General features: G+C 36.5%; 1 protein-coding gene and 1 long non-coding RNA gene across 2 annotated transcripts in view; one reads left to right on the top strand and one right to left on the bottom strand.

Annotated features, from left to right (window-relative positions):
* The window catches only part of LOC132345342 (uncharacterized), a 53700-nt gene extending 39455 nt beyond the window's left edge, over positions 1-14245 (top strand). Inside the window, exons 2-3 of the long non-coding RNA XR_009494638.1 lie at positions 9177-9295; positions 13579-14245. This is a non-coding gene — a long non-coding RNA (uncharacterized lncRNA). The remainder of the gene's footprint in view (positions 1-9176; positions 9296-13578) is intronic.
* The window catches only part of OVOS2 (ovostatin 2), a 52026-nt gene extending 28583 nt beyond the window's left edge, over positions 1-23443 (bottom strand). The window contains 13 exon segments of the mRNA NM_001164024.1: positions 437-592; positions 595-637; positions 3832-4073; positions 4721-4879; positions 5212-5321; positions 6875-6986; positions 10366-10483; positions 14242-14326; positions 14834-15002; positions 17647-17678; positions 21592-21778; positions 22880-23063; positions 23379-23443. Coding sequence (NP_001157496.1) covers positions 437-592; positions 595-637; positions 3832-4073; positions 4721-4879; positions 5212-5321; positions 6875-6986; positions 10366-10483; positions 14242-14326; positions 14834-15002; positions 17647-17678; positions 21592-21778; positions 22880-23063; positions 23379-23443 — 1662 coding nt within the window.
* Positions 23444-23884: the final 441 nt, after the last annotated feature.

Raw genomic sequence — 23884 nt, 5'->3', positions numbered from 1 at the left:
GAAAAGGAATGAGTAAGATTATTTTACATGAAAATGTTGGGTTCACCAAGCATTTCATTCATGGTTTTCCATAGCATCTTATAGAAAACCCAAAAAAATTTTTTGGCCAACCCAGTGGTTGGACTATGTCTGATCTTTTCCAAGTAAATCTTTATAGATTTCTGTACCTTTATTTCTCTTGCCCACTCTCCCCCTTAATTCTCCATCCTCACATGCACACCACCTTCACCAACCCTCGTGCCATCTCAGGATTGGCACTGCTGTCAAAAGTGGTTCATTCTGTTTGATGATTCATCACCTAATAACTGAGCTGTACCAATGCTGATTGTGAGATGACCGTGTAAAGGTTATAAGCAGTCAAAAAACAAGGAGACACCAGGGAGTAAACTGCCCACCCCTCTCACTCAGAACATGCAAGAAATAGAAGAGACCTCACCTTGTTTTTAAAGCATTTTTCCACCTGGAATTTGACACTGTCAGCTACGATTTCCCCACTGGGGTGAAGAGTGTAGACAAGCATGACAGCCACAGGAGCCAGATCAGCACTGACATTGATGGGGAAGGAGATGTTTCCCTTCCAGGCTGTGTAAATATGAGAGATGAGCAGCAGACACAGTACCAGAAGTTTCCTGACTCACTGGGTACACTTAGATAAAAAAGAATGGCTTATGGATAGAAAGAGCAAATTGGACTTTATTTTAAAGGAAGATCAATTAATCGATAAATTGTGTGCATTCTCACTTGCTAACTCATGTCCAACTCTTCGAAACGCCATAGACGGTAACCCACCAGGTTTCTCTGTCCATGGGATTTTCCAGGCAAGAATGCTGGAGTGGGTAGCCATTTTCTCCTCCAGGGAATCTTCCCAACACGGGGATCGAACCCACATCTCCTACATTGACAGGTGGATTCTTCACTATTGAGCCATCTGGGAAGCCCCAATCAATCAATGAATGGGAAGTACATATATGAAAGAAGACTGCATAATTTAGACAATAGCAATGTTTGAGTTTTGGACATCACTTTTTCCATATTGTACCTGGTAGCCTAGCAATCATAGAAACAAGTTGAAATCTCTTTCACTGAAATATTTAGCAGGTTACCCTGGGCCTCTATCCACAAATTGTAATGCTAAGTGCCCTTCCTAACTGCTTGACTAGAATCACAGTAACATTTCTTTAAAAGACAGAAAAATGAAGGTAGAGCGCATGTTTAAAAAAAAAAGTCAATGCTTTATATACACCTTTGTTTCTGATCTCCTTCTGTCCACTGAGGAAGATTGCTCCTTTCACCATAACCTGTGCAGAACAAAGAAAACACAGCATGTGATAGCATGTTAGATAATATGGAATATGGACTTAAAAATATATTCACAACCTAAAAGTTGAGAGTTATACCTTATTTGCTGGGAATTTTTAGGATTTCAATCCTGGGAGAAAGCATTTCAAGTAAAACTGAGAGACCTGCTCTGAGGAGCTGAGGGAAATCTTGCAACAAAATGCAGGTACATCAAAAGGTTATTGTTAATTAATGAAAACCAGGTATCCCAAGTTAAGGAATTTAGCACTTTTCGATGTATGGGAAGATGCAAGATCTGGGCTCACTGAAATCATTCCTCTGATAAGTACCCAACTATCTGGGTCTAATATCCTGTATTTTCATTTCTCAGGTTTCCTCAGGGCTCACTCACTTCCTCAGTCACTTCCTGCAGTGAGTGACTACAGTCTGGTGGCTTCTCAGTTCAGTTCAGTCGCTCAGTCGTGTCCGACTCTTTGCAACCCCATGGACTGCAGCACACCAGGCCTCCTTGTCCATCACCAACTCCCAGTATTTTTTCTTTACCAAGTCCCCTCAGGGCTCACCAGCTCACTAACTATGGTGGCTACAGCTGCTTATGACTGTGACATTCTTTGTTTACTGATATGGCAGGAAATATTCAATTGCTCAGGTATCATGTTGTTATTATATAATGAATGACCTAATCATAATTCTATAAGATAAAGTAGTTTTTACAAACAAATATGAAAAACGGGCTCTTTCACAACTTGGGAAGGAACAGAGCAAGTGACCACAGTTGACTGAGAGCTGATTATGGAGGGGTGAATAAAGCCCTGAAACCGTTGAGACTAACTGGCTTCAAATAAGCCAAGTTGTTTCACCTCTTTGCCCCTGTCCCCTTATTTATAAAAAGAAGATACTCATAGGGCTAATTAATGAGTTAATTAAAAAAAAACCCCTTATAACACTGCCTGACATGTAATACTTACCCTTGGAGCAAAGTCTTTTGTTTTTCCTTCCAGTGACAAATATATAGCTGGGGAAGTTAAGGCTTAGAGAGTTTAAACAATCTGCCAAAGATCAGCTAGCTCACCTAATACATAGGAGAGGGAAGAGGATTCCAGTCAGGAGTCCTAATTCCCAAGTTTGTAGCTTTTCACCTTTCCATAACCTTATAGAGACAAAACGGATAGGGCCAGAACCAAAAGGGCTAATTCTTTTATTGCTCATCAAAGTCAACCTCCTACTTTGCTCTCTGGTAGCTGTAGTAGCTGTGTAATACTTCATTTTCCTGAAGGGTATGCATTTACTTAATGTGAGTTAGAACTGAATGCATAAAATAGCAGACTCTGAGTAATAAAATTTTCCAGGAACAGATTCACAGACTTAAAGAATGAATTTATGGTTGCCCTGGAAGGGGGAAATGTTGGGGGGAAAGGGATAATTAGGGAGTTTGGGCTGGACATGTACACACTGCTGTATTTAAAATGGATAACCAATAAGCACCTACTGAACAGCATAGCAAACTCTGCTCCATGTTATGTGGCAACCTGGATCGGAAGAGGATTTGGGGAGAATGGATACATGTATATGTATGGCTGAGTCCTTTCGCTGTTCACATGAAACTATCACAACACTGTTAATCAGCCGTCAGTCAGTTCAGTTCAGTTCAGTTGCTCAGCCGTGTCTGACTCTTTGCGACCCCATGAATCGCAGCACGCCAGGCCTCCCTGTCCATCACCAACTCCCGGAGTTCACTCAGACTCATGTCCATCGAGTCAGTTATGCCATCCAGCCATCTCATCCTCTGTCATCCCCTTCTCCTCCTGCCCCCAATCCTTCCCAGCATCAGAGTCTTTTCCAATGAGTCAACTCTTCGCATGAGGTGGCCAAAGTACTAGAGTTTCAGCTTCAGCATCATTCCCTCCAAAGAAATCCCAGAGCTGATCTCCTTCAGAATGCACTGGTTGGATCTCCTTGCAGTCCAAGGGACTCTCAAGAGTCTTCTCCAACACCAGAGTTCAAAAGCATCAATTCTTTGGTGCTCAGCTTTCTTCACAGACCAACTCTCACATCCATACATGACCACTGGAAAAACCATAGCCTTGACTAGACGGACCTTTGTTGGCAAAGTAATGTCTCTGCTTTTGAACATGCTATCTAGGTTGGTCATAACTTTCCTTCCAAGGAGTAAGCATCTTTTAATTTCATGGCTGCAGTCACCATCTGCAGTGATTTTGGAGCCCCCCAAAATAAAGTGTGACACTGTTTTCCCATCTATTTCCCATGAAGTGATAGGACCAGATGCCATGATCTTCGTTTTAAAGAAAAAGTTTAAAATAAATACATAATTAAGCTTTTTGACCTTGGAAAAACTGAAATGACCTTGGATATTTTTATGTGTTTATTTCTGGGTTTGTTCTTCGTGGACCCAGTGGTACTCACCAGCAAAAGAAGAAGCTTGGTTCAATCTGATTAACATGGCCCAACTGACGTACAGGTTCTGAGCTGTACTGGGCTAAGCAGACAATTAGACAAGATCCATGAATCGACCCACTGAGACTTACCAAATAGAAGAAGTTGATGTTTGCATTATCCCTGTATGCGTCAGTGTTTAGAGAGTAATGTATAGTAACAATCTTCTCTTGATTGCATCTAAGTTCCTTGGGTTCAGGCTCAATCATCAGGAAGCTGCTGGTTCGCGAGTAGAAGCGTTGGACTGAGAAATGGCCATCCATGTACTCTGGAATTAACCAGCTTGGAAGGTAGCAGCTTTGTGGTCTGATATATACGGCCTGAGAAGATAAAGGAAAGCAAATGGGTTGTAGAGGTATAAAGATCTTCCAGGGACAGTCATTATTATAGAATGGAAAGCCTCTTATCTCTTCAGGACAGGGAAGAATCTTAGCTTGTGGTTAACATTTCAGAGTTGTTACTGGCAGTAAAATAATAAGAGCACTCCCCTCTTTTCATATATAAAACATGACCTTAGTTGTATGTCTATTTCATCAGGCCTACAATGAGTTGTTTCTCTCACTTTGTCATTGAAGTCAACATTAGGCCTTGTGTCTTTCAGCTACATTTGAACACTAACCAATTGTTTAAATGCAAAATTCTGTTTAAACAGAAGAGGAGAAATCATAGTATCTCTCTTATCTATGCACAAAATGGTCAAAGGAAAGAAGCCAAATCATCTTTATGAGCTATTTCTACTTTCTCAGAGGAAAATATTGGTTATTGGAGAATTTGTAATAATAGTAATTGGCTGTTATCTTGAATAAGTATTCTTATGTATTATTTAATGAACAAACATAAAATACACTAAACGTTAAAGTGTATTAAAATGTATTTTCAATGCGAAGTATCTTTTAAGAGATTTCTAATCTCCAAAATTCCTAACATTCATTTCTTCTGTGGGATCTCATCCACTCTGATGTCTTACTTTCAGACGAAACTCCGGATCAAATATATCAGAAGTATCAATGGAAAACTGAGCTTCACCATTCTCATCTGTGGTGTAGTTTCCTACCAATCTGTCATTAAGCTCCAACTGCAATAACTTGTTCACCACTGGAACATTATTAGGGCCGGAAAATTTAAGCTGCACACACACACAAAAAGAAGCATTAATTTTTTAAATTAAAATGTCCTATTTCTACCAAGAAAGCATTTTCTATTTGCAAATGTGATTGTTTATTTGTAATTATCTTAAATTCCATTAGGCAGAAAGACGTTCTATTAAAAAATTTTTGATATGGAGATACCTATAATTGTATCTATTGCTTTCTTTCAGCCTAGGACTTTTTCCAATATATCATATACAGTCATGCTACACATGTGTTCTGAAAGTAGGAAAAAAGTGTTCAGAAATTTTCAAAAGGCAACCTATGACCTAAGAAAATCAAATGAAAACACTTTTTTTTTCAAACCCACAGTTCCAAAATAAGAAATTCCTCTTCTATAGAAAGGGTCCATGTTCTCGAAGCTCACACTTCCAAGCACTGGAGTGATAAAAATAGAAGACTTTTCGCTGATCTGCACACCTGCAAGAAATGAAAAGCAGTGTTATGGGAAATATATCATTTGATCAAGAATTTCAGAAGAACAAATAACTTCGATTTTGTTTGTATATGTGCAAATGCATATACACAAAATTATATTCTTGTTGTACATTAAAAAGGAGGTGTGGGTGCTAGGAACAGGCTACAGAGTACTATTAGGTTATATAATTCATCAAGCTGAATAATGTAATTAGCATGAAAATATTTGAATCAGAAACAGGAGAGAACACTCAATGTCCTTCCTCCTACCATTCTAGTCATTTCTGGCTTGGAACTCTTCTTATGATGGAGAATACCATAGCAATTTCAAAAATAAGGCTTTCACTTCCAAAATTATTATTAGCCGGCAAGGTAACTGTTTTCACATTTTTTCCAGATTCAAAAAAATATATCTGATAGCAAAGTAAGTAGAAATGTGTTGTGATACCAAAAAAGCATGTCATAAACAGAGGCAAGCACATGTAAGTTACAATATAAATGTGTCAAGCATCTATTATGAAGGCCATTATAATATTTATCAAGTAGATTCACACAAAGAAGTTTATAAATAATATTATCTCAATCATTTTTAGGAGAAGGCAATGGCATCCCACTCCAGTACTCTTGCATGGAAAATCCCGTGGACAGAGGAGCCTGGTAGACTGTAGTCCATGGGGTCGCTGAGAGTCGGACAGGACTGAGCGACTTCACTTTCACTTTTCACTTTCATGCATTGGAGAAAGAAATGGCAACCCACTCCAGTGTTCTTGCCTGGAGAATCCCAGGGATGGCAGAGCCTGGTGGGCTGCCGTCTATGGGGTCGCACAGAGTCGTACACGACTGAAGTGACTTAGCAGCAGCAGCAATCATTTTTAAGTAACAAGAAATAGTAACTGAATCTGGTTTTACTACCTCAAATTAAATCTCGCATTCCTCTTTTTCTGTTTCATTTTTTAAACAAATATTTATTGTACCCTCACTATGTGCAGATTTTTCACTAATGATTTTTGCCTTTGCAAATGTATCCAGTTGTATTAAATTGGAAGTTGGCAAAGTTCTATAAAGGTTCTGATAGTTATTATTCTAAGCCCACGATTCACAAGCCCCTGTCACAGCTACTCAATTTTGTTGTCACTCTTATGCAAGGTGAGTAAATATGGTCGTATTCCAATATAACTTTATTTATGTAAACAGGCAAAGAGCTGGATTAGACTTACTAGATGTAGATTGTGAAATATGCATTAAATAAAAAACTAGGCCCTGGCAGTTGATTATCACACAAAATTATAAACAGACACCTAATTTTTTCACCTGTCAAGCCCCTCTGTCTTATTGATGCAAGCACAGATGAGATATAAACGTAGAGCATTTACTTAATAATTTTAAGTATTATTAGGAAAATCTTATTCAAAAGCAACACTCAAGTTGACCTATTGGCAATGTACTCCACATGTTGAACAATTATTGATCTGTATTTCGTGAACATTGTTAACTCAGTAAACATCTCTCAGGAAGCTGCATATAGCCCCAGATTGCCCATAAAACAGGAGCATTACCTGTCCCAATTTCTGTAACAGTTGTGGTGATATAAAATGACATGAAAAGTCCAGAACGGTAGAGTTGGAAGACTTTTGTATTTACAATTTGAGAAACACAACCATTTTTCAACTGAAAAGAAGAGAAAGTGTAATGAAAAGGTTAGGGATTTAAAAGTCTCTAAAAATATATGGAGTTTCAGCACAGATATATAGCTCCCTCAATTGCTCCATGGCTCCATCTCACAAACTTGGTGAAGTGACCAAGAATTACAGAACAAGGAGGAGGAGGTTGGGGGGAGTTTCATCAGTAATGAAAACAAAGTGGAAGTAATGCACATTTTACAGATTTCAGGGATATTCTCCTGGAGACATTGATGGGAACAAATTTAAGAATGAAAAATGGATCTGAATAATATTTTAGGATTGAGAAATTAAAATCTCCTTAATATTTGAGAAGTATTAAGAACAGAATATGTGACACCAAAACACTTCAAGGTAAATTGTTCATTTAAAAAGGAAAAATCTGGTGCATGTATACAATGAAATATTACTCAGCCACAAAAAGAAGCAAATAATGCCATATTCAGCAACACGGATGGACCAGGAGATTATCATACTAAGTGACGAAAGTTAGAAAAAAGATGAATATGTGATTTCATGTGGAATCTAAAAAAGAGAATACAAATGAACTTATTTATGAACTAGAAACAGACTTACAGACATAGAAAATAAACTTGTGATTATTAAAGAGGAAGGGGGGAGGGGTAAGAGGTTTGGGATTACAATATATACACTATTTATATACAGATAGTTATTCAACAAGGACCTTCTGCATAGTATAGGAAACTATACTCAGTATGTTATAATAACCTATAAGAGAAAAGAATGTAAAAGAAGAATACAAAAGAAATAATACATGTATTTATATATACGTGTGCAAGTGAATCACTTTGCTGTACATATGAAATTAGCATGACATGGTAAATCAACTATATTTCAATAAAGATTTTAAAATTGCTACCAGTGTAAAATGAAATGAAATAAAGCAAAATCTGTAGATAATATTTCAGTAGCGACAAGAGTAATTAGAGAGATATAGATTTAACTCTATTTTAAAATATAGTGTTTATTAATTTCAAATGTAAAACATTAGAGGTATATATCAATTCATTGAACCTCAGAACCATGATATGAACAAGTCACTATTATCATCTCCTTTATATGGATAAATGAACGAAGCCCAGGTTGGCTATATAATCTGCCCAGTGTTACACAGTTGGGAGGTGGTGGAGCTAACCAGGCATTCTGATTCCAGAGTATGTGGTGCTCTGAACTATCAGCTATAAAATCAACAACAACAGAAAAGGTCAAGTTTGTCTGTTTAAAATACAAATGAAAAAGAAATAATAAAAAGTAATCAGAAGAACTTTAATTGCTTTGAAATTATAAGGAAAAAATTTTCAGTCATCCCTGAGTCAAAGAGACTACGTGAAGTAAATCAATAATAATCTAGATGTTGCCATTGTCAAGGGACAAATACTTGCATCAAAATCTTTGCTGTTATGTTGTGATTAACTGAAAATGTAAAAACACTGAATTTTTTTTTTAAACAAGAAGCAACTAACATTTTTTGAACTAATAAAATAAACTAAAATTTTAAGGAAAAGAGTAACATGAAAATGAAAATAAGTTATACAGAAACAGAAAGTACTGTTAGGAAAAAGGTGAAAGCAGAAGTTAAAGACCAACAAAATAGATGAACATTTTTATGAGATGATTTAGGAGGGCAAAATTGTACAAGAGGTAGATACTAACACAGATGAAAATCCACCTGGAAGAAAAGAAAATTATTTTAGAACTTAATAAAAATTATATGTTGATTAGATACATTTTTAAAATCTTATAAGATAGCTACATGTATAATACAATGGCAGGTAAGATATTTTTCTAGGGCTGAGAGCCCATAAACATTAGGAGCTCTGGTATTTCAAAAATACCACAAATATTTAAATAAAAACTTGAAAAAATTTTGCTTTGAGACTAGAGGGTACTTTTTTTTTGGCTGCATTGGATCTTTCTTGTGGCATGCAGGTTCTTCGTTGCTGTGTGCAGGCTTTTTCTAGTTCTGGCAAGAGGGTTAGAGGGCAATATTCATAAAACAAGAAAGTTTCCATTTCACAGCAACAGGAAAAACAGGTATCATTAAGAGTTCTCAAACAAGAAGTCCAAACTGATAACAAAAATATGAAAATATGCTCAAACTCATGAGTTATTGCTGTTGTTGATTAGTATCAGTCATGTCTGACTCTTTTGTCTATAGCTCACCACGCTCCTCTGTCCACGGGATTTTCCAGGCAAGAATACTGGAGTGGGTTGCCATTTCCTTCTCCAGGGGATCTTCCTGCCCAGGAAGGGAACCCACATCTCCTGAATTAGCAGGTTGGTTCTTAACCACTGAGCCACCAGGGAAGCCCAAAACTCACTAGTAATGCAAGTTAAAACAAGCTAAATTTTTGTCTACCAAAATGGCAAAATTCATGTATGGCTGGCAGTAATATTTTTTAAAAATTAAATCTATAAATGATTATATCTATCCACCTACTTATCTACTTTGACTCAGGAAATCTGCTCCTAGGGATCTATTTCAAATAAATAAAACTTCTCATACATAAAAATATTTTTAGCAGATTATTTATTGTTGCATTTTTCACACCGGGGAAAAATTAAACACTAGTTGAATGAAATCCCCATCACTTGGGTAAAATGGCTGACAAAATTATAACCACACCGTAGAATAATGTTCTCTGATGTGAAAGAATTCCATTCAGTCTTTTTTAGTCTGCAATCCCTACCTAAATATAGGTTTCTGTCTGTATTAACCAAATATCGATATTCACCAAAAAGACTAAGTAATTTTCTGTTCAAAAATTCAGTGAGATTAGGACAAACAATTAAAATACAAACTGTATGCTGTAAACACATTTCGCTTTTGAAGTCTAAAGGTGATCCTCAAAGGGATGCTCATGATCATTAATGTTATGATACTATAAACTGAAAAAGCAAATGGTGGCTTCAAAAGTGAACTTCAAATCTAAGGTAATCAAATAGATACTCTGAATTACAGCTATTTGCAAGTGAACTTTTTTCATAAAGACAATTCTAGGTGGCATGATGAGTGCCATCAGGGATTTATTTATGTAAAGGATAGTTTATGATACTCCAAAGAAAGATCAGAGAGGTCACCTAAACAGTATAAACAAAAAAGACAATAAGATCTTTCAAATTCTAAAAATTCTATGAATATATAGGTGAAGTGCAATGAACTTGGCCTAGAGAATGAATTATACCTTAAATTTTCTTCTCATTCTTTACCTCACCCATGTACAACCTCCATTATCCACAACATGAAAATAGTGTTGTTCAGTCTCTTTTATAAATGGAATCAAAGAAAGAATAATATTGAAAATGAGCAAGAATTAATTTTTTGGAGTAAAGATCATGATCTGTACCTGTGCAACAAACTGTTCACATATTTCATTCTTGTCTTTCTCACAAGCCACAGAGGAAAAAAATCCCCTGCACACCTGAACTTGGACTTTCCCATGTACAGGTTGGCCAAAGGTATACCTAGGAGGATAAGACATACTGGTAATATGAACAATACCACGGTCATATTTCATGGTCTCTTATTCATAAGTTATATATGAAATCTCTAAGCTATGTCTACCCAACAACCAAATTCAATTAGGAAGCTCATCTATTTGCACTCTAATTTAGATTAAATTAGACATTTAATCTGTTAGGAAGATTCAGTTGTTTTTTTTAAAAATCAAATTCAAAGTAATGTAAAATTCAAAATCTCAGTGACTTGGACTTAATGATCAAATTGAGTTTCAAAAGTTATATTTTAATCTGATAAAAATATTTTAAAAACTGCTTGCAACACTTGCTCTAGCACAAAAGATATATACACATAAATAAATTACTCAGGATCATGAAGTACTTCTTGATTAATATTTTAAATAACACTTCTCATTTCTCACTCAGTAAATATAAAAGGATTGGCATATACTGGATATGCTCTGACCAAAAGTATAATGTCTTTTGGGTGCATGTGTTGGCACCCCACTCCAGTACTTTTGCCTGGAACATCCCAGGAACGGAGGAGCCTGGTAGGCTGCAATCCATGTGGTCGCTAGAGTCGGACACGACTGAGCGACTTCACTTTCACTTTTCATTTTCATGCACTGGAGAAGGAAATGGCAACCCACTCCAGTGTTCTTGCCTGGAGAATCCCAGGGACGGGGAAGCCTGGTGGGCTGCCGTTTGTGGGATCGCACAGAGTCGGACACGACTGAGGCGACTTAGCGGCAGCAGCAGCAGTGCTTAGTTGCTCAGTCGTGTCCGACTCGTAGCAACTCTAGGGACTGCAGCCTGCCAAGCTCCTCTGTCCATGGAGATTCTCCAGGCAGGAATCTCCAGGAGTGGGTTGCCATGCCCTCCTTCATGGGATCTTCCCAACCCAGAGACTGAACCCAGGTCTCCCACATGGCAGGCAGGTTCTTTACTGTCTGAGCCACTAGCAAAGTCTGTCTTTTGGGGTGGGATTAAATAAATATTTCATTTTCTCCCCAAACACACAAAAGACTATAATACAAGCTTTTTAAAGACTCAAAGGCAAATATGTTGATTGTTTGAGCTTTGGCTTATTTAAGGATCCCTTCTACTAGTATTTAGAAAAACAAATATAAAATCAGTATACAGTAAAACTGAATATTATTAAATGTATTGATTATAATATTTTTTTTAGTAGTTGGACATTGGTGTTTACATATATCATTTATTTTTTCCAGTGATCCTAAGATGTAAGTGTGTTATCTCATTTAATGGATTAGTAAATTGAGATCTAGTATCTCTCTTCTCCACATTGTAACTGATGGAACTAAAATTCAAACTCAGATATTCCTTAGGCCACAATCCATGTTTTTTCTCTTCCACTAATCTATTTAAAAATTCTCAATGCTTCTGATATTTTAACTCAATCCAACTCACTATAATCTGTCAACTCTAAATATCAATTACAAGTAAAATAGAGTCAAGACTCTAAACAGGTCACAAATGTTATACCCCAGCATATCTTATTTCCTTCTTTTTACTGTCTTTTATTTATCAGATAAAACTTATTGCATTATCACCTACAAATTGACATATACCCACAAGATATGTAGCTTAAGTTTACATACAGATCAGAATAAACATTTTCCTTTTATAAACTGAAAAGTTTTTGGTGAATACTAATGCAGTTTATTAAAATACTTTTGCCTGTGGGCGATTTTCTTCCTTCTTAAAAGCTTAATTCATCTCTGAGGTGGTTTGCTGAAATAATCTAATTTGTTGTTGTTTCCTCTGGCTGTTCCAAGCTAAGTCCCAGAGAATGGTTAAGAAACAATGATTCAGTATTGTGCAATCTTAATTGTTGGCAACTCACTGACTGATGTTATTTTCTGGACACAGTGATTCATTCATCATGTTCTCTTAGCCTGCACAGAAATAACCATGGAGAGCAAGCTTAGCTCTGCTCTCAACTCTCTAGTCCTGTTGCAGGATTTGATTATTGCTGATACTGACAACACTGTTTAATGTCAGATCTGAGTAGAATATAACATTAAGGAAGTTTTAATAAATCCTAATTCCATATCAACATTTCAATAAATCCCAGCTCCATGTCAATAAATAAATAAATCTCAATTCCATATCAACATTTAGCTTTTAGGAAGTCTTTGGAAGGTGATACTTGATAAATATTTTGACTACCCCGATAAAATGTATTGCAGTTTTTCAACATACCATTTAGCAGATAAATTATAGACGTTAATCCCACTGACAATTCTGGTTTTCTGTGTGATTTTTCTAGTGAAACCAGTTTAGGATCCTTATATTGATTATCCCATTATTTTTAACACAGATAATCTATAATATCACATACATTACATTTACAAAATTCTGGCACATGATCAGCTATTCTTCACTGAAACTCAGAAAAATATGATTGTTTTCCTACAGTCTAAAGAACATTTTTTTTTAAAGACTAGAAACTGTTTCTAAGATTCTTTATGGTATTCTCAGCAAAATCCCCATGTTTCTACCAGGCTGCCCTTTACCAATGTATCTTTAATATACTACTGAAAATATTCAAAGGCAAGTACTTTTCATGTCATTAGTTAAATAAACAATGTTTAACAAATATGGCAAATATTAACATTTTCAATTGTTTATATAAAGTATAATAGAGGTCTTGGTTAGGAGAGAAACTGAACTTAGATAGCCTAGGTCTAAATTGTAGTTCTTCCATCAAAAAACCCCATTAATGTTGATAAGTTATTTAAATTCTCTGTCTCATTATCTTTCTTTATAACATTGAATTGATAATAGCTCCTTTCTCACAGTGACATGGTGAGAAAGTTAACAAATGTAATGCTTAGCACATTCATTGGCATTCAATAAATATTAGATCTTTTTTTTTTTTTTAACTATAATTAGAAATTTGAGGAAAGGCAAGGCATTAGAAATAATCCCCTCAAAAGAAAATAACAATTTCTCAAGTCACATAGGAATTCCTTTTTTACATCAAGTGGATTCAAATTAGTTAAAATTAAATTGATAAAATGCCTTTTTCTCCACTATGATATTTTCAGTATTTCTTTCTTTCTTTTTTTTTTTAGTGAAAACATCCACTGATGGTGAAGATTCAATGAGGCAAGGTGCTTTAGACAAGCTGTCGGAATCGTCCTTGGGCACAATATACTTAGTGATCAATATGGCAGTCAAAAAACTAAAAGAATGTTGCACATTTGTCAGAGTATTGTTACACTTTTGTTGTAGTGAATCCAATTCTGGAAATTGTTCTTAAGTAAATAATTTTTAATTAAAATGCTACATTTTATACACAAAGACATTACTATAACTTTATTTGTCACTGGGAAAACAAAATCAAACAGGCTGCATGTCATATAATAAAAGAGTGGTTAGATAAATTTGGTATAGCCACATAGAGATATGTTTATGCAGAGAGGAATTGGAATACATGAAAAGCCTGGCTCTATATAGTGACAGGTTTTCTTAACTGGAGTGGGTAAAAAAGTATAATTGTTGAAAGTTCTCATGAAAGACCAGAGAAAAATAAAGTGTTAATGGCAGTTAATGTAATTAATTTTAGGTAATATCTCACATTTTTCAATATTTTTCAAATATTATACAGTGACAATCCATAACTTCTTTAATACTTTTAATATAAGCAGATACATAAGTTTACATGGTTGATCTCATTTTTTTGTTTCCTCTAAGCCTTGTATTGACAGGTGGAGTTAAATCTCTTGAATACTTACTTAGCACATGCACTGACTTGGAATTCATCGTCTGCAATAGTTATTGTTTGTGGTGCACTGACCTTAACTTCAAACTTGGGCAACACTGGAAACAAAGAGAAATATAATGTGACTTCAGCTCTCACACACTGCTGAGCAAAAATGACTACAACCATGTAAATGTGTTTCCACACATGACATTTTTCTATGTATGCCTCTGTATAGATCATGGTTCAACGCCTCCAAATTCCATCAGTGGGTGATGGTGTCTCATTAACTAATAATTCCCCTTTCCTTTCTTTGCCTTATTCTTGGAACTTCACATTTTGTTTGCTGTAGTCCTTTAGATCCTTTCTAGATGGTTGTCTTTATTCTAAAATAATGGGATATTTCCTCAGGAGAAAAGGAAGGGTTCAGAATAAGGATACAGGCAATGAATGATGAGCAAGAAAGCAGAGACAATAAAACATAGAAGGACAAGAAAGGAAAATGGCAGAAAACCAAATCAAACTTAATGTAATTTGTCTAATTCTAACATAAAAGTTATTTTGTTGAACAGTTCTTTGGACATTTCAATTATATAAGACAACAATCATAATTAGCAATTGGTTACCATTTCTATTAACAGTAAATTGGTGTGTCAATGTCTTTCCTGATTTTTCTTTCACGACAATAGAGTAATCTCCAAACACTGGTTCTAAAATCAATTGGAATGAGAGTTCGGTAATATTTTGAGAAGAGGTCACATTTTGCCATTGAAAAATCCTATTGTTTTGAGGATCCTAGAAAATAAAGAAGAAATAAAAGCACAGGATGTATGAGAATATTATCCTTTTCTTTTTAATTTGTGATCCTTTATATAGTTGGGGCTTCCCTAATGGCTCAGAGGGTAAAGGATCTGCCTGCAGTGTGGGAGACCTGGGTTTGATCCTTGGGTTTGGAAGATTCCCTGGAGGAGGGCATGGCAACCCACTCCAGCATTCTTGCCTGGAGAATCCCATGGACAGAGGAGCCTGCCGGGCTGAAATCCATGAGGTCACAAAGAGTCAGACATGACTGAGTGACTAAGCACAACACAGCAAGTTGATGCTAGTAGTAAAGAATCTGCCTGCCAATACTGGAGATGCAGAAGACATGGGTTCCATCCCTGGGGCAGGAAGTTCCCCTGGAATAAGAAATGGCAACTCGCTCCAGTATTCTTGCCTGGAATATTCCACTGACAGAGGAGTCTGGTGGGCTACAGTCTATGGGGATACAAAGGGTCAGACATGACCGAGTGACTGAACACATGTAGTTCAGGGAAGTAAAGAAAGTTCTATCATTTTATTGCACTTGTATCTGAAATTGTGAAAAGAATTACAGACTGTTAAATGGAAGTCCCACAATAAGAAAGCATCCTTCAAGCCACACTTCCTCCATCATTTGCTTTTAGCAGCTTGTGTGAGCCTGCTTCAATAAATGTATTGATATTATCCAGCCATAATTAAAGAAATTATGGGTTGGAAGCCTCCAAGCCAGGCTTCAGCAATACGTGAACCGTGAACTTCCAGATGTTCAAGCTGGTTTTAGAAAAGGCAGAGGAACCAGAGATCAAGTTGCCAACATCCGCTGGATCATCAAAAAAGCAATAGAGTTCCAGAAAAACATCTATTTCTGCTTTATTGACTATGCCAAAGCCTTTGACTGTGTGGATCACAATAAACTGTGGAAAATTCTGAAAGAGATGGGAATATGAGACCACCTGACCTGCCTCTTGAGAAACCCATATGCAGGTCAGGAAGCAACAGTTAGAACTGGACATGGGAACAACAGACTGGTTCCAAATAGGAAAAGGAGCACATCAAGGCTGTATATTGTCACCATGCTTATTTAACTTCTATGCAGAGTACATCATGAGAAACGCTGGGCTGCAAGAAGCACAAGCTGAAATCAAGATTACCAGGAGAAATATCAATAATCTTGGATATGCAGATGACAGCACCCTTATGACAGAAAGTGAAGAGGAGCTAAAGAGCCTGTTGATGAAAGTGAAAGAGGAGAGGGAAAAGGTTGGCTTTAAAGCTCAACATTCAGAAAACGAAGATCATGGCATCTGGTCCCATCACTTCATGGGAAGTAGATGGGTAAACAGTGGAAACAGTGTCAGACTTTATTTTTTTGGCTCCAAAATCACTGCAGATGGTGATTGCACCCATGAAATTAAAAGACGCTTACTCCTTGGAAGAAAAGTTATGACCAACCTAGATAGCATATTCCAAAGCAGAGACATTACTTTGCCAACAAAGGTCCATCTAGTCAAGGCTATGGTTTTTCCAGTAATTATGTATGGATGTGAGAGTTGGACTGTGAAGAAAGCTGAGTGCCGAAGAATTCATGCTTTTGAACTGTGGTGTTGAGGAAGACTCTTGAGAGTCCGTTGGACTGCAAGGAGATCCAACCAGTCCATCCTAAAGGAGATCAATCCTGGGTGTTCATTGGAAGGACTGATGCTAAAGCTGAAACTTCAATACTTTGGCCACCTCATGCAAAGAGTTTACTCATTGGAAAAGACTCTGATGCTGGGAGGGATTGGGGGCAGGAGGAGAGGGCACGACTGCAGAAGAGATGACTGGATGGCATCACCGACTCAATGGACATAAGTTTGAGTAAACTCTAAGAGTTGGTGATGGACAGGGAGGCCTGGCGTGCTGCGATTCATGGGGTCGCAAAGAGTCGGACACAACTGAGCGACTGAATTGAACTGAACTGAATTAAAGAAATCTGGATTAAAAGATATCTACAAAGGCACAGAAACATTTCTCACTACTCATCTTTTTTGTTATTTTTTTGCTTTCCTCCACAGTAAAATCTAGAAAGTTAAATTAATTTTGTAAACTTCCTTTCAGTAAGGAAATTACTCATGTGATTGAGTGTTGGCTGATGACACGTAAATAGAAGTCACTGGGTAGAGAAGAATCAATGCCACTGAAAATAAAGCAAGATATTGAGGATGACATAGAGGTTAAATAGAAGTCTATTGAGCAGCTTCAGCTGCATGCATCAAATTCTGGGAAATTCTCTTTCATTTTTTTTCTATTATAAATATTTTCTAATTTTCCTTGCTATGGCTTCTTAGATACATCCATCATTTAAAAGTGGACATTTAATTTTCAAATACATGGGATTTTAAAAGTATCTTGATAATTAATTTCTCATTTAAATGCTTGTTTCTCTGCAAACACCTGCTGTGTTCTATCATTCTTCCAATTTTATCGAGGCTTTCAATGGCTAAGTCAAAGATCTCTCTTGGTAAATGTCACATTGCACTTGAAAATATATGGGTTATTTTCAAATATCTTTTGATGTTGATTTCTAACATCATTCCACAGTGGTAAGGAAAAAGACTCTGTATGATTTCAGTTCCTTTAGATCATGAAATTTTTGCACCTTGTTCTCCATCCCTGGATATGTTTCAGTGTCTCCTAGTTCATAGTCTATGAGAACTTGAATAGAGTGTGTATCCTACTGTTGCGTCAAAACTGCATAAATCTTAACTATGTTGAATTGGTTCATGGTGCTTTTCATGTTTCCTATAATCTTCTACTTTTCTGTATATTCATTTTATTAATTTTGAGAGTTTGATATTGAAACTCCAACTAAAAATCTTAATTTATCTTCTTAAAAAAACAATTGCACTATATGTAACTTTGTTCTGTATTTTCCAAGTCTCCTGTAAATGTGTTATCATACTTTTAAAATTTAAAAAATAAAAAAGAAAGAAAAAAGAGTAAATAGAAGAATCCTTAGTAGCATTGTGCTATTACTGCCCTAACCTTGAACCTACTACACTCAAGGGTAGTAGTTTCTGAAAACAATAAATCTTTTACTCATTTAAAGCGATGTTACTTAAGTTTGCTGTTGCTTTCCATGGAACACAACATTATCTGCATGAAATGTTTAAATGTGGAGATATTTACAGGTTACTAATAATGCAGAAAACATAAAATGGCCAACCTTATATTTATTTATCCCACTAGAAGGACAAGTTGTCACCCATATAACAAAATAAAAATCATTTATAGACTATATTTACATACATGATCATTAATGAAGAACTAAATCTCAATGTATTAACCTTTAGAACTAATTAGTCATGGTATCTATTATATGTAGAGATTAAAATACATACTGTTGGAGTTGATTGATACATACATGGAGTTGATTGATACAAGTTATTTACTGACAGGCATGCAATTTCAATTAAATTTGAAAGCCACATTACACTACACTAGAGATTTGAACTGGTAGAAGGAGATGCAAACTGGTTTCTTAAAGTGGAGTCCGTTTTATAATATCACCTTCTGTGTACTCCTACATTTTTAGGTGCTTATGATTTCTATTTTCTTAAAACAAAATGTGGCTAAATTAAAACTGAGAAGAGCCAGCAGCCAAAATCAAGCAATTTGAAACATAAGCCTCCCTTAGAAAGAGCCGGTGTGTGTTGCATGTTCAATTGCTTCAGTCATGTCTGACTCTTTGTGACCCTATAGACTGTAGTCCTCCAGGCTTCTCTGTCCAGGGGATTCACCAGGCAAGAATACTAGAGTGGGTTGCAATGCCTTTCTCCAGGAGATCTTCCCAACCCAGGGATCGAATCGGTGTCTTTTGAGTCTCCTGCATTGCAGGTGGATTCTTTACCCCTGAGCCACTGGGGAAGCCCCTACAAAGAGCCTAATCTTATTTTTTCCATGAGGATCCACCATTGCCCCATTTGGCCCACAGCAGACACTAAAAGTGGCAGCCCTTTCTTTGGTTCTTCACATGGTGCCTTACACAAATGCATGTACAAATTTCTCTTCCCCCATATTTCAGTTATCTTAATTTCTCACTGTGCGTAATGAGAACTACACACATATCACTATTTATCTAAACATTTTAAATGGTGGGTTTGAAAAAGATCTCTTACCTGAAGTGTGATCAAGGGATACTGAAAGAAGAAAGAAAAATTCAAGTTAATATTAAAACAGTTCATTTGGGGGCCAGATATTGCATTATAAAGATTATCTGACTTAAATGTTGACTTATTCCCCCCTGTTCCAGATGGCAAAGTTTCTAGAGCCAAAGATGCCAGGAAAACTAAATCTGAAACAGACTCAAACTTTCCTCTGGGAAGTAAAAAGCAAGTTCTATGGAAGTCATTTTTTCTAATAGGATGAAAAGACCTAGAGAAGTAAAAATCAATCCACTGCATAGGAAAGTTTTTTGTTTAATATTGAGGTTTATCTTTGAAACTGTAGTTACAAGTATCTCCATAGTTATGGAAAACTTCCCAGTGACACCTTATAGAGCAATGGAGTAATTTGTTTAGATTTCATTGTGCCTTTGAAATGACTGAACTCACCACATCGTTGATAGGTAGGAACTTAGTATCAAGTGTCACAATGCGAAGTTTAACTAAAAGAGGAAGAGGGGACAATAATATTTTCTTATTATTTATTAATTATTAATTTTCTTATAGTTATTAATAAGAATTATTACTCTTGTTATTTTCTCTCCCAGATATGATTGCTTATAAATAGACAGTGAAATTAATTGCCTTACTTTCATAGAACACTGCACTTCCTTCTCCTCTAGCTCTGATTTAGACCTTTGAGATCTGGGTTCTTTTTGGAAAGATTTTTTTATTGCACATTTATAATTCCTCTGTTGATCATGACCTGGTGTTACCAAAGTTGGCATGAGCTTCTGCCACCACTAGAAACTTTTTCCATAACAGCCCATAGGGAAGTCTCAAAACTTGGTGGCAGAATTAATCATAGAAGGTCAAATGTGAAATACCTATGATAAGAGTTACACACGAACTTTTGATGTGGCGCTAGTGGTCAAAAAGCTGCCTGCCAATGCAGGAGACAATAGAGACTTGGGTTTGATCCCTGGATCAGGAAGAGCCCCTGGAAGAGAAATGGCAACCCACTCCAGTATTCTTGCGTGGGAAATCCCATGGACAGAGGAGGCTGGTGGGCTACAGTTCATGGGGTTTGCAAAGAGTCAGACCCAACTGCCCACATGCACATATATACACACATGTGCACATGAGTTATATGTAATTTTTATGGAAAAATATATTAATGTTGGCAAATATTGATTTTAGCAGAATTCCAAAAAAGCCATATTAGCTATTTTTGCACCTATAATTGTTATCATAGTATTTTAATACATCCAGAAGAGAAAACATAATGTAGCAAAAGAAAAAAAAAAACCTCAGTATAAGATAAATTCTGTTTTAGTTCTTTTACTTTTTTTTAGTAAGTCATCTGTGTGCTCAGATGTTCAGTCATATCCAACTCTTTGCAATCCTATGGACTGTAGCCCGCTAGGCTCATAGAACAAAGTGTGTGGATGCTCTTATCCAACTTCTAATTTTATAAATGAGAAAACTAAAGATGTCAAAGACCAGAACTGACTTGGCAGAAGTTGATAATTTATTCTCAGAGCCAAGACAAAAATCATATCCTTCTGAATCTTAGTTTGGTGGTCTTTATGCTTTCTTCTACTTACAACAATAATGAAGAAGGGCTCTGCCTAAGTTATCAGATTTATGATTCCTTTTTCTGGTATGAATAGTAATGATGATGATAATAAATGCCATTTACAAATTACTTACTGTGTGCCAGGGACTGTTTTGGGCTTCCCAGGTGGCACTAGGGGTAAAGAATACACCTGCCAGTGCAGGAGGCATAAGAGACAGAAGTTTGATCTCTGGGTCTGGAAGATTCCCCAGAGGAGGGCATGGCAGCCCACTCCAGTATTCTTGCCTGGAGAATCCCATGGACAGAGGAGCCTGGTGGGCTGTAGTCCATAGGTTCGCACAAAGTGGGACACGACTGAAGCAACTTAGCACACATGCACACAGAGAGACTATTTTACATTGACCACAGGGTGGCCTGGTGTGCTGCGATTCATGGGGTTGCAAAGAGTCGGACATGACTGAACGACTGATCTGATCTGATCTGATCTGATCTCATTCTCACAGTAAAAATGAGATACTTTTACTATTTCCATTCTGTGGATGAAAAGAATTGAGTCAAAATAGAGATTTAATTAGTTTGCCCAGATGGTAAATTATGAAGTAACACACCCCTAGCTTGCAGCCATTGTATTACGCAAGCCTGTCATTAGAATTTGTAAACAGTGAGATAGACACAAAACTGTAAGGAACAAAGCACTCAATAATTGAAACTGGAGGGCACTGTTTCATAACTGACCTAGACAACTGGTCAAAATTCTAAAAATTCTTGATCTGAAGAGTTAAGACCAAATTAGAACTTGGATTTAAATTTAATAATGTGTTTGGATTGCTTAAAATTAGAAGAAAGAGTTTCTGAAATCAACAATAAGAAGGAAACATAAATATTGACTTACCATTCTCTCCAGATTTATAGATGGGTTTATCTGTCTGCACAAAGGTCACTGTCTCTTCTGAAGAGAGTGCTACAGATCTCCTCTCAAAGATTTTAAGAGTATCTCCCTTAACCAACAGAGTCACAAAAGCCATCTGTTCAGAAGACTTGTGGGAAACCTATTTAACATAAAGAGCAGAAAATGGGAAAATCATTCTTATACATTTAGATGGTAAACAATGCCTTAATTTGCTTCTGAGGCTGAGAGAGCCTTGTGAATCCATTATGTCTTAATGGGAGACTTATTGATCACTTGTTCCAATTCCTTTATTTAGCCTGAGGACAGTTTCCAGTAAAGTTATTCCTACGTTTTCTTATCTGTTGTTTTCTATGTTCCTGAGTTCCAATCTCTCATTGCTTTACCTAATTCTCTATCCTCATTTTTAAACAGTTCTACTATCTAAAAGCAGTTGTTTGGTCGCTAAATTGTGTCCGACTCTTTTGCAACACGATGAGCTGTAGCCCACCAGGCTCCTTTGTCCGTGGGATTTCCCAGGCAAGAATACTGGAGTGGGTTGCCATTTCCTTCTCCAGGGGATCTTCCTGACCCAGGGATCGAGCCCATGTCTCCTGTATTGGCAGGCGGGTTCTTTACCGCTGAGCCACCAGGGAAACCCATCAGAAAACAGTTATATTGTTTTATTACCATTCCCTGCAAGAGAAAAGTGCAGTACCTCACAAGTTTTATTGTATATATAACTTGTCTTTTTATTTGCCTCTCAAAATTTCTCCAATTTTCCTTCTCAGACTCCACAGCTTATCCAAATCAAGTTTTGTTATTTCTCTAAAACTAATTTTTTAAAGATTTATTTATTTTTAATTGAAAGATAATTGCTTTACAGAATTTTGCTGTTTTCTGTCAAACCTCAACATGAATCATCCATAGGTATACATGTATCTCCCTTCCATCTCCCTCTCCATCCCACCCCTCTAGGTTGATACAGAACCCCTGTTTGAGTTTCCCGAGCCATACAGCAAAGTCCCGTTGGCTATCTATTTTACATATGGTAGTGTAAGTTTCTATGTTACTCTTTCCATACATCTCACCCTCTACCTCCTCTCCCCATGGCCATTCTAACACATATATACGGAATCTAGAAAAATGGTACTGAAGAATTTATTTACAAGCCAGCAATGGAGAAACAGACACAAAACTCATTTTTAAGTAGTAATTCCATTTTCCCACCTGAAATTCTGAAATGTCAAATTCTGCACCTTACCTCAAAATTTGCACAAGAATGGAAGTTTTCCTCTTGTACAGTCTGGTCAAAAATAGTGCTATTGGATCCATCATATTCTAAGACAACACTCAAGGACACAGATTCATTCAGGTTTAAAAGGTGGAGACAAGCTTGTTCTGTAGAATGACTTTGAATCACAGAGGGGACCCATAGGATATATTGCCTATGCAAACAAAGTAATCAACACTCTAAACAAGGGTAAGAGAAATGCAGAACATGCATAAACAATTTTAGCTTATTGACAAATTTCTGAAACATACACACTTTTCATGATATTACAATAAACTTGAGTATATAGAAAGCTAACAAGAAAAAATAAAGTCAGTTCCTTTCATACACCTGTTTAAGATTTACAAGGTAAATCAGCACTCTGTCTCAGAAATTGAAATGGCAAAATACAATCTAATTTTAACACAGCATATTTCATAAGGTCACTTTGCCAGTACTTTCATATGAATAGTAATATAATATTCCTTACGGGTTCAAAGTCTCAGAAACAGTAAAATGAAGCAAAAAGGTGCTCATAAAAATAATGGGCACCATTTTACCCCAGTGCCTGAACAATTAAGACTTCAAGATATTATCCTCTTTCTGTCTGTCTTTATTAGAAGTCAGCTGTCTCAACTCTTTGCTTTCTTTTCTTCCTTCTACTCTGCATCTCTCTGTATACTGTTGTTTTATATAGTCACACAATGAAGGATCAATTGCTTTTTGGAGCAAATATAATGGGACTCTCCAATCACATTTAGATCTCCTCTCCCATTACGTTTCCAGGAGGTGGGGGGTGTCACTTTACCTACAACTTCCTTCTTAAGTTCACCAGATGCTGATCTGTTTTTGGAATCAGCAGTACAGGTGGACAGGAAGAAAGAGGAAAACAAAGAAAGCACTTGTGTGACACTTAGGATTCTATTAATTTAGTTCCTCACTCCCAGGGCTCACTGCAGTATCAAAAGCATTAATCCACAGGAATCAGCACTTGGA

Source organism: Bos taurus, chromosome 5 (assembly GCF_002263795.3).
Source record: "Bos taurus isolate L1 Dominette 01449 registration number 42190680 breed Hereford chromosome 5, ARS-UCD2.0, whole genome shotgun sequence".
NCBI classification, from domain to species: domain Eukaryota; kingdom Metazoa; phylum Chordata; class Mammalia; order Artiodactyla; family Bovidae; genus Bos; species Bos taurus.
This window is presented reverse-complemented; position numbering and strand designations above follow the sequence as displayed.